At 38.0% G+C, this 17675-nt stretch overlaps 1 protein-coding gene and 1 pseudogene across 1 annotated transcript; one reads left to right on the top strand and one right to left on the bottom strand.

Annotated features, from left to right (window-relative positions):
• Nucleotides 1–873: 873 nt before the first annotated feature.
• Nucleotides 874–15529, bottom strand: LOC138043435 (signal peptide, CUB and EGF-like domain-containing protein 2). Its single transcript, XM_068889700.1, has 10 exons — nt 15376–15529; nt 12604–12705; nt 11393–11630; nt 10774–10824; nt 10535–10623; nt 7701–7816; nt 4918–5028; nt 3572–3623; nt 2956–3001; nt 874–2005 (listed from the first exon to the last, which is right to left on the bottom strand). Exons 1-10 carry the CDS (start codon nt 15407–15409, stop codon nt 1945–1947), a joined length of 900 nt encoding a protein of 299 aa, XP_068745801.1. The 5' UTR covers nt 15410–15529; the 3' UTR covers nt 874–1944.
• Nucleotides 15530–15643: 114 nt separating this feature from the next.
• On the top strand, nt 15644–17379 carry LOC138041487 (NADH dehydrogenase [ubiquinone] 1 alpha subcomplex assembly factor 2-like; annotated as a pseudogene).
• Nucleotides 17380–17675: the final 296 nt, after the last annotated feature.

Genomic DNA, 17675 nt, shown 5'->3' on the forward strand with positions numbered 1-17675 from the left:
TCACATTCACCACAAACTGAAAAAAGAAATTAACGTTAATGTGTACAATGACTGTATTTGCGAAAGAAGAATATCTTATTCAAATATATATTACATCTATAGGAATATTTTTACGATTAACTATGGTACACGTTAAGTCCTGATAATTCCAAATCATGTCGTTGTGTGCGCCCTCAAGTCGATGTTCCTTGGAAGTATGACGCTTTAAGGGGTGCATTCTTTCGGGGTATTCTGTATGTTTACGCTCTTGATTTAAGATAAAGAGAATAAGAATATTCAAAAAGATGTCAACGAAGACGTTATTTGGGAACAGCCCCGAAGGAATGCACCGTAGGACTCGCAGCATTAGGGAGTTTAATATACGGATGCTACGGCAACGGCAGCGCAAAAAAGAAAGAAAACAGGAAAAAAAATAATTGTACTGCACGTGAGGAACGCACGAGCATTTCTTTGCCGTACTCCGCAAACGACAACGTGAAATCAACGAATTCAAGGTTTTTGCGGACAACGTGAGCACACAGCAATGACTCAGTCATTTTCTATCTTTACTGTACAACCGTTCGCACACATCTAGTTACAGGACAGTTCGCCAATATGTACAACGTGAACAAGATGAATAGCGAAATACTTTCGACAGAACTACGTTCTATTTTGGAGTGACGTTTTCGTTGACGTTGCCGTTGTCCGAGCGGCATGACTATTCCGGGGGTGGGGGGTGAAGGGTACTATAGCTGAAACAACCCAAACCTTTACAAAAATGCTAACCTTAGGCCTAGTCATTATCTAAAGAATGGTGTTTCGGCCTAAGGTTGGCATTTTTGTAAAGGTTTGGGTTGTTTCAGCTATAGTACCCTTCACCCCTTACCCCTCACCCCCTACCCCTCACCCCCGGAATAGTCGCTTTAGCTCCCTATTGTGCCACGATGCACGCGTCCATGCATTTATGCTCAAGACGCATAAGTAATCTGGCATTGATTTCAACAACTAGATGCAACAAATTACGTTTCCATTCCAAAACACTTGGGGGCGGGAGCAGTAAATGTCGTCGACGAGATGCGAGAACGCCAAAAAAGGAAAAAATAAATTAGCAAAAAAAATGGCTCTAAACGCTCAGCACGTGCGTTTTACAAGGTTCTTTTCCAGTGCCATCTTCACGGAGAAACGAACAAGTTTATGAGCATCTGACAGTTCTCTTAATTTTGCCTAATTTTCCACGCCGTTCATCCTGGGAATGCTGCAATTAAAGATAAACCAGAGTATTTTCGTGAAGTTATAATTTTCGGGTAACGTTCTCGCAGACGTCAACGTTGCTTTTGCCTACTTAAGCAACCTTATGCTATACCAAAGAAAGCTAATTTAGTGTTATTATATTTCATATATCATTTCGCTCAAGCTAATTTAAGTTGATCACTATAAGATTTGGTTTTTTCTTAAAAAAGACTTTGCCTGCCGCTTCATTGAATTACTATTTGCCTGTTTTACAACCCAAGCTTATGACAGCAAGCATTATGTCCAGACGAAAATGTTTGATCAAATGGCTGGGAAGTTGTCCTAAGAAAACAATATCCAATGATTTCCTTAAGTTGCAGATGAAAATGAGAGACCTGACGAGACGCTTTTTGCACAAAACCACTCGGCGGTTCGACGTTTGAAGCGATTCTTCGAGGGAGCGAAGTAAATTTCAGCAGGTACATACAAAATAATTTTCTCCACCCTCATCTTAGCTGTATCAATTAAAACAATTCTAGAATTATAAATGGAGAGGATTTCAAAAAAGATATTCTTGAGTCTTTTCTAAACAAATGGTTGCTCCTCTCAATAAGGCATTTAGGGTTCTAATTCTATACTACAACGAGCTAAAAGGCTGGAACACTATACGAGTAGGATGTGACTGTACAGAGTCGCTGGGGTATGAAAGTTCGCTTGCAATAAGCCACGTTACATTCACCAGCCAGTGTATACGGGATACTGCCTTTCTAGGATTCTCTGTTGACATTCATTTTTCCTGTCAGAAGAAAAAAAAAAGACAATTCTGTGATTACTCTTGATCAATAATGTATAGATGAGAAGAAAAACGATGAAGGTATAAACGATTGAACACATGTAAATCCAAGAGAATACGGTCCTACAGTGAAGATATTTCACGATTTCGAGTGCAATTTGGAATAAATAGGCACGAGTAAATATTCTCAAAGATGAACAAAATTGTAGTCTGAAAGAAACTGAGCGCTTATTTATCCCCAAATTGCAAGAGAAAAATTCTGTGATTACTTTTTAACAACATACATGAAAACATTCCGAGATCCAATTATCATAATGAAGGACAGTGTCTAGTACTTCAAAGATATTTTTGCCCCGGTTTATGATTATGCAGGAAATGTAGATCTTAACAAGTGTTATTGAAATTCAAAAAGAAAATTAGGGGTAACCACGCATTTTCCCCAGATAACTCATGACTAATATTTATAAAAAGCTGTAAAATACACAGCAATGCGTGGCGTTCTTTCTGAAATTGAAGGTTAATTATCTCTCAAAAATGCATGTTTACCCCCCCCCCCCCCCCCCCCATCTTCTTTTTCGATACCAAGAGTACTTACTAATATCTACTTTCTCCGGATAGTTTTAAACTGCCCAAAAATATCCCTGTATTAGTAAGCATCACCGATAGGAAACAACCACCCTGGTCAGGATTTTCCTCTGTCCTTGTGTGGGACTAACGCTCACATACACAGGATTGGCTGCAAAAGTAGTATCAAAACTATTCCACGCTTTCATTCCCAGCTCAGCTTAGCAAACACCAACTCGTTTCTTCGGAAAACCTGTTCGACATTCGCGCGCGATCGTTTGGAAGACTGTATATAAATTCAAGCTTAAAACCGGAATAGCAATAACCAATAACCAAAACGAGTCCTAAAAGTGCCGCCAATATACATGAAAATATATATGAAACCTTACCTCCTCTGCCTTCTCAGGTATACAATCCCTGCTACAACAAGAGTCACTGAAACAAACGCAACAATGTGTCAGTGATTCTCAATTGGTCAATAGGCCTTATTCACGACAGCCGCCATGTTGGTTTTCATATTGTCATGCAAATTAGCCATGTGTTATGCTGGGGGGCAAACATTGGAAAAAAGGCAAATTGCGGAAAATCAGCTCGTCGAAATATTGAAATAACATTGCAAAAAGTCCATTTTAGCATTTAAAATTAAGTACCTTTTATAATTTTTTTTTATCTTTTGATTGCCTTTGACATTTTGACTTTCTACTTTATTATCTGCTCATTTTTCACTAAAAAAACGTCGCAGTAACTTGTGTAATAATTGTATTTCACTGCTTAGGTGATAAACATTTACTGAACGTGAAACAAATCATCTGTGTGGCTAAGGTGTTCGTTACAACCTCTCGAACTTGCGTTGTTTGCCCCCTAAGACGTGTGTAGCTAATTTGCATGATAATAGCAAATCCAACACGGCGGCCATCGTGAATAAGGTCTATTAAGTTTAGTCTGAGAGATCGAGTGTTTCTTAACTCATAATCATTACTTCAAACAAAACTCATATTTTTTTACCAGTTATTGCCGCTGCGATAAGTATATAAACAGTCGAGCTGAGGTTGCATGTCTGTTGAGAGAAATATATACTTCAGATCAAGATTTGACAGTGTTCAAGGATGTTTTGTCTTCTCAGAATGACTAAACCCTTTTTCATAAGCTTAAATTATGTCGGTATAGTGGTTACATAAACTAATGCTCTACCCTTTCAACAACCTTCTTTCCATGTTACACCCTATATTTATTACAGTGTGTAATAAAATTCTTAATTTTACATACTCAGCTGCTAAGTTGGGAAATAAAATTAATGTCTTTTATAAAACAATTAAGAGAGTACGCGCACTATTGGTCAATTGCTGTGTTTCTGAAGACGAGAGTATGGAAACAAGGCTGTGACATCACGCGAATTTTGATTGGTTATGTATTGTCAGACGCGCGTTTTATCGGCTGGTAGGAAATATGAGCGTGTATCAAGAAAATCTGTTTGAATCAAGAAGTAAGAAAACCAGCATTTTTTTCCATTTGTCGAATTATCTTTGCGGAATGTTTTATAAAGGCAATAGAGGACTTTTTTCCGTGTTTCCATCGCCTCATCTAAGCACTCGGGGGAGTTGGGAGAATTCTCGACAGTTATGCAAACCCTCGACTGCGTCTCGGGTTTGCATACCTGTCTCGAATTCTCCAAACTCCCCCTCGTATTTAGATGAGGCTCTGGAAACACGGAAAACGTCCTCTATTGCTTAATTGGTGGCTTGCCTGACATATCTATGTTTGGACCCTGCCTGAGGACCCATGTCAGAGGCCTTGCAGTGAAGCCAATTCCTCAGAAACAATACATGCATGCACGTCTGAAGACCAGCTACATGTAGTATTCAAACTGTTTGCGGAACTCTTTTCTCGTATCTCATAATTATGGATTCCCAAGAACATAACATGCCAATGAACAATAATTGTTAATTGTGATGAATATGAATATGGTGCTGGTATGTATTCTACAGTTCCATTAAGTGCTTTGCAGACTTTTGTAAAGTTTAATATCAAGACTAATTAGCTCCTGCACTGATACTGACATTTTGAAAACATCCAAGTTTACTTCAGGTATACACCATATCTTCATTTGTATACTTAACAAATTATTATATTGGTATTAATTTCATAGACATTGTTATTAGGTTAACGAAGTAACCTTATAATTCAGTCTCTGGCTGCAAGAAGGATTTAAGCATACATAAACAAATTGCTAAATAATTAAATATTAAATTCTAATATTTTCAAGCCACTTCTTAACCTGATAGAATTCTGTCTGACAGCTAAGACTAAAAACTGACAACTGTGATGGAAAAAGTACACTGTAGCTACTGTACCTCTGCTTTATCACCTCTCTTGTAAAAAAGACTACATTCTGACCCAGCAGAAAAGGAGCCTTTTGGACATTTTTGATTTGGATCACACTTCATTGGGAGTGAATCTTGCCACTAAAATGTGAAAAATTGGACATTTGCAACATGAAAAAAAAAAACAAAACATGAAAACTACAAATTGTTAGGATCAGAGCCAAGGTGACAACTCTCTCTACTCACTTTTGGTTTCAATAAGAGCAGGCAAAACACACATGAATTTGCTGCCTGATTTGATTGAAAAATTACCCCAAATAACAAACATGCGTAAGGTTAGAAATACATGTACATGCCATAGAATATAAACCTGGGATTGGCCAAGACCTGTATCAAAAAGCAAAACAAATCTTGTTCCAAAATATAGTAAATACTTTCGAACTTTCCCCAGAAAAGCATGCTCTAGGACCCTTCTAGCCTTCTAGAACAATGTGCCTTCAGCACTTATGATCCCCTCTCTACCAAGTCCTTGAACCTTACATGTACCACCTACATCTACTTGCATTCATATCCAGACCACTGCTCAATAATGTGGCATTAGCTCGAATCCTAGGGTTGGTTACCCGTAGATAAGCCGCACCCTCACTTTGGAGGCTCGAATTTTGAAAAAAAAAAAAAAAAGAAAAAAAGAGACAAACTTTGAAGTTCCAATGAAGTCCTCTTAGTAAACAAGCAAGGACATGCAAGCAAGTACAGTCTCAAAACACTAACATGTACATGGTGGTTGTTACGAACTTACATATCAATTAAGTCTTTAGATTGCAAAATTTCACTTTTTATAACTATTTGAGGGGCACAAATATGACGGCCAGAAGCAAACAAAACACATGTCATAGTTTTCCTATAAAAAGCCTGTAGTGGTCTTCTGAAGGCTCATAAACATCTACATGAGTACTTATTCTCATTTATAATGAACGCACGTTCTCATTGCTTTAAACAGCGTGCTTTAAGAGAGTACAAAACACGGAACAAACGAAAGCTCACGCCATCATCCGCAGAAATGCCAGATAAATTTCCGAATTTTTCCTTGGGTATTATTGAAGCTGTCAGTTGAAGGCTTGCTCAGATATTCTGTCAAGAGCTTTGGATGGAAGACCTCAGCCGTCGCCCGGTCCAGCAGTTCTTTCAAGCTCAGAAAGTCCTCACGCTGGAGCTCTTCATTTACAAAATTCCCAACAGGTTTTCAGATTCCAGCCGCAAGCAATAAACAGTTTGTTTTCCAATTGTCATGTCCGAAACGTGCAGGTTTTCATGGGCAACAGTTCGGCCGGTTTTCACTGAACTTAATTACAGTGTATTTAGATCCTCTTTTTGGCTGTTTTTTACGGACTGAAACCAAACATTGAGGCACTTGTTTTTCCATAAATTCGAATTTTGTGTGATTTCTGTCAAGCCACTTTCCAGTTGATTGATGTTTTGACAAGCCTTTGTTTCATCAACCAATCAAATAATTTTAAACATTCTTACGTACAAGCGCTCTGATTGGTCCAAATTAGCGTGCTTTATCAGAGTATAAACCACTGTGCTGACGACACCTCAGTTCACCACAAGCAGTGCTCACTTTGAAAAGAAAGTAGAATTTTTGAAGAAAATTACTTGTTCTTTTAATACCATAAAACAAATAAAGAAGCCTTGACTGTGCTCTGTTCTGTTGTAAAGCACTTAGGAAGCGGCTAGAGCACTCAAGAAGAAGGGAGAAACACTCACCTATCGGCTCGTGTTTCCCTCTACACTTCTTTCGTGCTCTAGCCGCTTCCTGCTTGCTTTACAACAGAACAGAGCACAGTCAAGGCTTCTTTATTTGTTAAACAAGGACTGCGGATAGGTCACTTTTTTAAACCTACATGACAGCATTCTGCCTGGGCAACCATTTTAATAGATCGTTTTATGTAAAAGCTCAGAATTTCAAACTTGCTTTATGAAAAGACGAAAAACCCTATCAAACTGAAAATTTGTAAAAACATAAGTCTTCAGCTGTTCTAATTACATAACTAACTAAACTAAAATCTCAAAAAGATTGATAATTCCTTATTTCTTAATTTTGATGATGTCATATGGAAACCAAGAATTCACTATTACCCTACAGGATGGAGGACTGAGTTATGAAAGACTTCAACAGTGCTAACATTTGGGAATTCTGTAAATATTAGGTACACTGTAAATTGCATATAGGTACATGTACATGTATGTACAAAAGGCATGGCATTACTTACAAAAAGGTACAGAGAGAACTGTATGGCATAATTAATGCACTCATCAGTATTAGGACAAAAATAATCATCTTGCCCTTAGGGAACACATTCAATCTTTTCTAAAACACCAGTGATTACAATAATTGGCTGCAGCTCTATTTTGAACATAATAATTATTATTCAAACAATGTTCCTATTTTTCTCTCTTGGAAGTAAGGGATATGATACATGTATTTTCTACAATGGAGGCAAAAATTCTTTGCATATTTTGCACCATGAAGATAAAATCTATAGCATGTCCCCCTCCTTCCCCCAGACAATGTTGAATTTTGTGTGCCATTAAGTCCAAAATGCCCCCTATAACTGCTTCCTTTTAACAACATCGTAGGAGGGGTAAGGAGGAGTGGACACCCACCAGTTACGGCAAAATAGGGCTTTCTCGCTCCATTTACATGTACATGAACAATGTTGTCATTTTGGTATTTCCTTGACTGTCCCAAGAAATTTTGTCCCTCCATTGTGAGAGAGACAATAATGAGGTAACATTCACTCAAAACTTACTGGACAATAGGATCCTTGAGGGCATTCATTGCAAAGCCTTTGTCCTTTTTTGACTTGGTACCATCCTCTTTTACACAACTGACAAATATCATAACTTAAGCTTTCTTTGAAATAACCTAGAAAATATACGACAACCATGATTAAGGCACACAGCTAGCACTACAGGTAAGTTGGATCACACGAACTGCCTTCAATAGCTCGTCTCTAAACTGAGCATATTCCCATGCACAAATTACATTAGTTTGTTGGTGCAAAGTAGAATAAGATAGAAAATTATCGATTGTTGGGAACTACACGTACAGTAACATAACTGTACAATCACATGCACATTTTAATGTTAGAGCTTTGCGGAAAGTGTGTCAATTAAGGGTGTAACAAACCAAGTTTAGTTTGTCAGGCAGGCTCTTTTCAAAAAATACAACAAATTAAAATTTGCGACCTCTCACAAAAAAACGTTCCTTAGGAGAGTCGTTTGAACGACTGAATGTGCGGCAAGCTCACGGGTTGTACAACAGTGTTTTGCGAAGTTCTTAACGCGGTGGACTGCGAAAGCAAGACTTGATCGTCTACTGTTGATTGAGTTGTTTGATTGACAAGCAATGGTTGCAAGCAAAAACTCAAAACTCATTCGAAAGGCGAGCAATATTTTTGCTTTCTCTTGTAAATGACATGGTACCTGTTATTTTCGAACGACTGCTTAAGGAAAGCGAACGACTTCCAACTCCGTTCTCATGAGTCACTATTACATGTACTTAATAAGAATGACTCCTTAACTTGTGAGGACGACTTCCCTTTTCTGTTCTCACGGCGACTTCACGGCTTCACGCCTCACGTGAGTTGATAACAACTACTATAACTGAGTTTAACTCACATGATCATCAGCCTTGGTGGAAAAGAAAACAGGGCTGTCTTTATAGTAATATGTCGTTTGGAGAATGAGGACGACTACGAGTTTTCTGTTCTGAGTTCACCCACTTTGAAAAATGTCTGCCTCCAAACGTTATGCGCATGCTCAGTAGGGAAAACTCCATGTTCTCAAAGTCATCATCCTCGTCCTCAAATCTAAAGGTCCCTATTATGTCCCTATTATACCAGGAGTCAGGGATTTTCCTAGGACTCTAGGAACGTTGAGCAAAGTCAACGTTGACAAGGATGAGAACACAAACAAAAAAAATATTGCTTCTGCATGTTGTACATTTGTGTGATGATGATGATGATGATGATGATGATGATGACCTTTATTTAAGTGTCAACTATAGTTAGCGCAGGCAAGGGCTTGAAATTGCAACCAATACAGTCACATTTGCGACAGAATTTTTTCCCTTTGAGACTAGAATATCTGGAGAAGTCGCAAATTTTGTGACTTGTTTTCACCTTCGTTCTTTTGAAACAAAGGGTTACCAGTTGCCACTTTGCTGCTACTTTTGGTAAAATAAAGAAATGACAAAATTATTTTGTTTCTTGCTGTGAATTTTCTTTCAATCTGAAGATAGCGTAATTTAGCTGCGCTGTTAAGTGCACAACTCCACTCCTTTGATGTAATTCACCATTTTCAGCAGTTTCTTTACACACGAGTATTGTGGGATCATATTTTGTTTTGCTAAACCACTGACAACACAGTGCAGCATGACGATTTTGGAACTAAAATTTGTGAAATTGGGACTAAATTTCGTCCCTTGTCGCAAAATTGCGACTTGATTTTTTCGTTAATTTCAAGCCCTGACTGGGGCACTAATTGGGGACACTCCACAGAAAGCAAAATTAATCGTATTAATTAACACATATCAAATGATAGCTTGGTTTTTGAGGAGAGGGAAAAAAGGAGTACCCAGAGAAAAAACTCTTTGAGCAGAGTAGAGAACTAACAAACTCAACCCACATTCGACACCACATCTGGGCATCGACCTGGGGCCACAATAGTGAGAGGCTACGGTCATCTGTAGTGATCTCATCTCAGCACCATCCCTGCTTCATGTGTTTTACATTTTGGTACATTATTTTGCTGTTCTTTTCCTGGCAATGATGTGAAATGATCAAATTTGAGGTTATATGGCCACGGACGATATGAGCCCTTGATGCTTTCAATTAATAATATTTTTTCCCTCCAAACACCTATTATTTGGCACTAATTCTATTCCTGCATGGAAAGTTGACCCTACGTTATGCTGAACGACTTAGTTGTAAAATGATTAAAATAATCCAAAGTTATATTTTCTAGCTGACAAAGACATTGCCATTGATCATTGTCCTTGCTCAAGCTCCCCACTAACAGAATGACTCCACACTTCTTTCAGACGATGTTAACTTCCACAGCTGCTTTATAATACTCCTTCTTCATTTATTTTGGTTGTGCAACTAATGTATGTGTAGTACCTAATAATTTGGTTTTCCTGGCAACTTGAAATCTTAGTGAAAGCACTGAATAGGGAGAAGTAATAGTTTAGGAGACCAACACAGAGGCCATTGATTTTTTGATACAATTTGTCATAATTAGGGACACCAACATCACCTCTGCGATACATGTATGGTGTCAATCATGTAACACCAGAATTATTGCATCCCACAATAATTTAGAACAGTGCCATAATGACCAAAGTTGAAAGACGTGCCTCAACTGACTAGTCAAGAATAATATTACCTGACGGTACATGTACTATTCTATTTTATTACATGTATTAATTTCCCATCCTTATTGTTGGCTTTTAACATTAATTAAAAGTACAGTAGAAGCAGAACAGTGCATTTTACTGCATTCACATAAATAATCACATGTGACAAAATGAAGGTGACAGGTAAGTACACATGTAGAATGCTTATTGAAAGAATATTAATACCTGGATTACAAAGGGTGCAGTTCTGTGCACCCATTCTGTCTGCTTCTGTCCCAGGCGGACATGGAGCACATTTTGTACAACCAAGTTTACTAAAAATAACAAGAAGAACACCATTTATTTTCTTTAGTTCATAATTGCATTGATTGGTGGTGGTTGGGTGCCTAAATGTAAGATCTTCAGAATTTCCATTTTGTTTCAATCAATTCTGAATTTCAATTTGCCCAATGATTTCTTCTTACTTGCAATGTCCTCCAAATGGACACGACATACACCTTTCACTTCCTAAAGCCCTGCGACATGAAAAGCAATAATTAGTACATTGTAATTATTTTGAAAATAATATTAATGAATGCATACTGTAATTAAATAGGTTGCTAACTTTTTTTTTATGTCAAACATGTAGCTTTAAGTGTCATAAACTATAAAAAATGAAACAAGTGTTCAGAATTCACTTTACATTTTGAAAAGAGGCCTACAATAAAATGGTAAAGATGATTTTTGTGATCATCTTAATTCTTCTACAACTCTTAAAAATTCTTTACTATAAACACAACATCAGTCCCTACTGTAACTAGGAGGTGTCACGTCGCCAACAGACTGTACAGTACATGTAGATACACATAAATGTCAGAAGATGCCAGTCTCATACCAATTTCACAGTTTCTCTATTCCTCCATGTCATACTTTTGCTATTAAAATAATACATGTACATGGAATCACAAATAATCTTTTAGCTTTACAGGCTTGATACTTTTAGTGTGTAATTGGTCCATGCAAAAGATATGACTTCAAGAAAAATAATGTTCAAATTGCTGTTCACTTACTGTACACGCACAGCAAGAAAAAGCACCAACTCACCCAGAAGTGAATCCTTTTGGGCAAAGTTCACACTTAGTCTGTCCTGATTTATCTTGATGTTCTCCCTTTTGGCAAGGTTGACATACATCCTTTCCAGAGTCTTTTTGATAGTATCCTTTGGGACAAGGAATACACTTTGTTTGTCCTGTAATGTTTTGGTACTGTCCAGCACGACATTTTATACAATACTGAGTACCTTCACACCAACCCTTGGAGCAATCTTGACAATGAGATTTACCTAAAAGTGAAAGGAGAAGCAACATACAACTTACATGTATAACTTGTACCAGAAACTCATGAGGGTTGAAACGTGTAACGACCCCTTCTGCGCTGGGAAACAAGCTTCTGAATATTCAATTTGCTAAGTACCATATTTGGAACAACAAGAGCGAGGGGTTTCCAAATTATGGTACTTAGCACTGAAATATTCAACCAATCAGTTCGCACTGAATATTCGGAAGCTGTGAACGCGCGTTACATGTTTCAACTCTTACGGGTTTCTGCTTGTACTACATGTATATAGCTAAACCTGTCTTTGCCATCATCTTTCCGAAACAGTTCTACGAGGATGATGACATAATGTTACAAACGTTCGGTTTTTACTTTTAAAACTTTTTAGCCTTGTAATGATGATGATTATTATTAGTATTATTTTATTTACATGTATTATTTATTATTATTATTATTATTATTATTATTATTATTATTATTATTATTATTACTTAAACAGAACACAGAAATGTCACTTGCAGGCATACTACATGTAGATAATAAAATTATATCTTCGAAAACAGATTTTCCCCATTTTAAGGGTTTCTGTTCAGAAGCACTACAGATTTCAAACAGCATTGCTGAACCGACAGGTACAAAACACAGGTCAAAAGTCACAGGTCATTGTTTTATACCAATACAGCAAGTATCCTAAACATTCATAAAAGCTAACCTTAGGCCTAAAAAAAGTTCTTAGGCCTTATGTTAGCATTGGTAAATGGTTAAGGGTTATTTCTGTATTGTTAAAACAATGATTTGTGACTTGTGACCAGTGTTTTGTTCCTGCCTCTGTAGCTGAAAAGTGTGAATTGAAGTTGCAACCTGCCAGAATCACAGTGTTTCCTTTTATAGCACTGTCCTTGCAATACTAAAAATTAGATAAAAATGAGAAACAATGTTCTTGCATTAAATTCTAAATACTTGATTCTGCAGAAACTTACTATTGTTCCCTAATGTTCCCTTTGGACAGGGTTGGCAAGTAATGTTTGTCTTACTATTGGCAGCATTGATTCCGAGAAGACCAAAATTCCACAAAAGGTCAGCTGCAATTTCAGGAAATATAATATACATTATACATTGAAGGTGTACTCTCAGTCCTTGCTAAGTGGATCCAATCCTCTCCAACACAGGAAATGGGTCCATGCTTCTTCCCTTCTTTTGGCATCATCTACATGTACTAGTAGGATCAACAGCTTAAACTACAGTCTCTTCATATAAAAGTGGTTGAAGATTCTCAATTCAGTAATTTGTTATTGTTCTGAGTTAAAGTGATTCCCTTGTTTTGCACAGGACATCTCCTACTGTGCATAACATTGCGACATAGAAGATGGCAGTGATTCTTGAAGGCCATCTGAAGAGAGACAAAGGCTGCTTTTGCTGCTCGACAGATTTTAATGGCAATCATGATAATGCCTGTTGGTTTAGAAGTTGTTGGCCCAGTCGTCTTGCAGAAAATGATCATTGGAAGCCGAAATTGCCCCTTTGCCATTCATTGGACGTTGTGTGCAAAGAAACGAGCACGGTGATGCCAATTTTTGACGGGGGGGGGGGGCAGACTGATGAGAAATGATCTACTATCTAAAAAAAATGGAGGACCCCTACTTGCTGCATTAACCATTTTCAGGGACCCCGGCCCCTTCTAGTATCACTAAAATTTGAGACACCCTTCCCCCTCAACCTACCTCATGGCCACAAACCAATTTACACCCTGCAGAAGTCAGAACAACGAGTGAAAGAAATTAAGGCAAAAACAGAAAAAAATGCCTCCAAAGTGCATAACGATCTGTGCTAAGAAATGCAGAAACAAGGCAAGGCAAACAAAGCCTTAAGCAAGCCAGCTATCTCACTGATACATGGCACAATCTAACAGACGTTCAACAACAAAAAGATCCCAAGCACAGGTCAAAGCTTTAAAAGCAAAATAACTTGCTTCTACCACACACAAGCCTATTGGTTGAAACCAGAATTAAATTGATACAAAAGCGTGAGGCCAAAAGGTCACATTTACATTACTGCAGAGAAAATCAAGACCAAGAAATTAAAAATATGTCATCAAGACTATTTCTATTCTCATAGAACAAAAACCATTCCTAAATGAATCTGACTGGAAGTGCCAAGAAGAGGTGTCCATTCAAATATGTACTTGAGAGAGAGCAAAATTATGACAAAGGAAATGAAAACCATACCACGTACAAGGAAGTCGTGTAGGCCTGTCGACCCTATTTTAAACACTTCAAAAATATTATATTTTGTTTACATTGCATTTGGCTGATGACAATCTTTGTTTTCATTATTTAACGTACCCCCCTTGAGAGTGTTTATATTTTTCAAACACCCTTTTTACCTCTAATATTTTTGGGGCATTCCCCTCCCAAACAAGTTTTTGTGAATGCTCCCCAAGGAGAAAATAAGTTGGATAGTAGAAGTCGTAGTATAGTAGATAAATTATAAATGGCATAAAAATTAAATTTGGAGCCGGACACTGAATGTGAGGTGGTGATGCAGCTTTCTTTGGAAGATCAAACAATTTGAAATCACTTTACTGAAAGACCATAGATGGTTTTCAATCATGTGATGAGACAGCTATGTTGGTGCACAAAACAATAGCAAATTATGGGTCACGTTTTGCATTATAATGGAGTCAAATTCCCAAAAGACTTTTTTCTCTACTGTCATCTATTGCCCAGACAAACAAGTAGACTCAAGTTTTCAGTAATGTTCAGTAGCTTTTGCTATATAACAACATTTATTCAAGCTGACCAAGTTTCGAATACTTCATTTGATAAATGATAAACACTTAGAATAAAGGGCATTTAGTGCAAAAACAAGCACAGTGATCCCAATTTTTATCACATTTTTTAAAAATTTCCTGTGGATGAATATCAATTGTGCCAAGTTTGACAAAAATCTGGACAGTATGTCATTTTCAAAGGAATTACCTTAAAACACTTTGCCAGTAACCCTTAGAAGCAGTCTTAGCAAACTACCGGTAAGTACTATGGTACAGTAGCTGCAGCATGTGCAGTAGTCTGAGGCTGTCCGCACCCATTTTCTAAAATGCCTGTCGAAATGACAGTGATTCCTGCCCATACCTTTTTCAAGTGTTTCAACCAGTTTGGATGCCAGTTGAAGAAGTTGATTAAACAAACCATTAATGGAAAGTAGTTAAATGCCCCTGTATATCTCAAAAATTACACAATTCATCAGAATTAAACACATCATTTTCGCAAATCTTTGAGAGTCATTAATCACCAAATACTGTGGAAATAGTTGAGGGAAGTTTTTTGTTTCAAGTTGTGTTGATCTTGTGACACCCCTTCAAGTTTCTTGGTAACTCATAAAAAAATAACGTTAAAATAATAAATGACCTCAACAATTCATAAAATTGCAAGAACACCATGTACTGTATTTTGTTTTGCCCTATCGCACACAAACGTTTTCCGCATTTTTATTAGGCCATTTAACTTGGTCCAGGTGACAAAGTCCTGTATCCTGCTGTGACTGGACTGAAAATGTCAAATAAACGGCGGCATATTTCGTTTATAAAATGCAATAATCACGGAGAGAACGCGATCTAAGGGGGAAATTTTGCCAATAAAATTCAGCTAAGTGCTGTTCCGTCGCCTTGAAACCCCGCAATCTACTGTGCTCAAACATCACGTGAGAATGATCAAGCTCGATGACCTTTACAATTTGTTTGTTTCTTTACAAACCTGTAAAAGACAGCAGTAACACTGAAAACTTCATCAGAGTATGAAAACTGCACCATGGTCAAATATAACTTCGATCATCTCAATAAAACCTTGCAGTTTTGCCGTACTTGTAAATCTACGTCGGGAGCTGAGAAACAACTGAGAATCACGCAGGAAATGAAAGATCAAACACAGTTCCTCTGACAACGCTCATTTGCTTTGATGAAAAACCGCTGAATGTAAAATCGATGTCACTTCTGTCACTGGTGTTAAAAATCAAGATGGCGTCTTAACTTCACAATCGGACGAAACTGTACTTCTGCTGCGGAAATCAGTGAGGAAGGTTATCATCAATGCTTTCAAAGTTTTAAAGAGACATCAATACTTCTGTACGTTCATGAGACTCATATAATTTTATGAACAGTGCAGGGGATTTTAACCTTAGAGGGAAAGTTAAGGAGAGATAATGCAGTGGGTAAGGTCTTTGTTCGGTGCATTCATACGGACAAGACATCTTGTGGGAACTGAACCTGTATGGAATAAGTATTACGAAACCATCCGAGAAGGAAAGAAGCCCAAAAGAGAAATGATCAGCAATGTAGAACACATGCAATACACTCCCGATATGATGCCAATAGAATGGGAGTCATGGATACGAGGAAAGAGAAATGATCCACCCACACACGACGAATTACTGGCACAGCAAAAAGAATAGCAACTATCAAGGAAAGGGCAAGCAACTGGAAGAGAAGGACCGGGAAGAGCACTCACTCCAGCATGTGCCACCTCAGCTTGTTGGCCAAGTAGGACATGCATCAACGACATTGTATGAGAGTTTAGATAATAGAGCAGAACCCACTAGTACTGGAACCATGTTTTCAGCCAGGGGAGTGGACGCCAGGAAAAATGATTCTTTTAAGAAGGTTTCGGGTGGACAAGAGAATGAGGGAAAGTTTGAGCCAGACTCGTGGGTGCCACCTGGTGATCAGCCGTCTAACAAATAGACTGTGCGCAGCAACCCCTTTGTTGAAGTACTGCATTACTCAGTTGGGAGGAGGACCAGTCTGTGCCAGCAAGTTAAGCTTTTTCATCATTTACCAATCATAGAGCCTGTTCTGAGGCTCCAAGAATTGGCAATATAGGAGTACACAATTTCAGGTGTGAAAGGCACTGTTGCATTATGCAATGTTACACTATACATGCAATGCCATTTCATCGTAAATTTGTGAGACTTTGCCTGTTTTATCATACCTTGCAATGAGTCAAATTTCTCAGAGACACAAGTTGCACAAAAATTACAAGTCTCTGTTACTTCTCTCGACTTCTCTTGCATCAGTTGTGCGGGTTGTCAGGTGTGCTGTTGTACTAACCAAAATGGTGAAGTGGTAGTTTGTATGAAACAAAATGACTGAAAATGGGCAAAAAATACTGTAATTATCTCTAATGCAAAAGTGCATTTCCATGGTATTACTAATTCATGTTTAGAGCAACTTGTCTGTCAATTGCATTACAGCACAAAATGTAGGGAACATTTACAGCAGAGTGGAGAGGAAAAGCAATGCGAGTGGGTTATAATGAAATTCATAAGAAGCAACCCAGTATCAGGACATACGTTATTAGCGGGGGGGGGGGGAGGGAGGGGGGGGGGAGAGAGAGGAAAGAAAGAGCATATATTTAGTAGGATTGATAAGAGTGAAAACCCATGAGTTAGTCAAAAGTCTGCAACTTGTTCTCATAAATTCATAATAAATATTTTCATTTAATGTATTGTGGTTGACAATGCGGTATCATAGAAATAGCGTTTCAACTCCTAGGCCAAAACCAAACCCAAAAGTTTATAAAAAGTGCAGCTGGATTGAACAAAATAGTAATGACATTACAGTCATGGCATTCAATAGAAACGGATGAATTGAACCAAGTGCATTGCAGTGACTTCTCGGATAAGGACTTTAAACCATAGGCCCTGTCTCTAAACCTTTCCTGTTAATCAACACTGTGCGCGGGACATTAAATAACCACACACTGTTCGTGAAGAGTAAGGGGAAACCCCCAGTGTTGTGGTCTTTCCTCCTTTCACATAAATGTGTGGGTTGGGTGGGTGAGTGTGATCAAATATGGACTGATAGTGGCTGCCAGAGGCGCCCTTAAAAGGTAACGTCCGATCTCACCCAATCTCACCGAAGAAAATTGAATTGTAAGCTGCCATGGGACTTGTTTGTGACATGTGCAACCCTGCAACCCTCCCTGAGATGACCAGCACCTTTAGGATAGGATAGGATAGGATAGAATAACGTTATTTAGACACGGTAAACTCATCAGAA

The sequence above is a fragment of the Montipora capricornis genome, chromosome 3 (assembly GCF_036669925.1).
Source record: "Montipora capricornis isolate CH-2021 chromosome 3, ASM3666992v2, whole genome shotgun sequence".
NCBI lineage: Eukaryota > Metazoa > Cnidaria > Anthozoa > Scleractinia > Acroporidae > Montipora > Montipora capricornis.

Excerpts from the sequence above, each read along its gene's own strand:
- LOC138043435 (XM_068889700.1), bottom strand. The coding sequence starts at position 15,409 with ATGAAGTTTTCAGTGTTACTGCTGTCTTTTACAG. Across the intron at positions 5,029-7,700 it reads CTCAAGGATCCTATTGTCCA|TGGCAAGATTCACTCCCAAT; the intron begins GTAAGTTTTGAG and ends TTCACATTTTAG. Across the intron at positions 3,624-4,917 it reads AGAGAGGTGATAAAGCAGAG|ACATGCAACCTCAGCTCGAC; the intron begins GTACAGTAGCTA and ends TTCTCTCAACAG.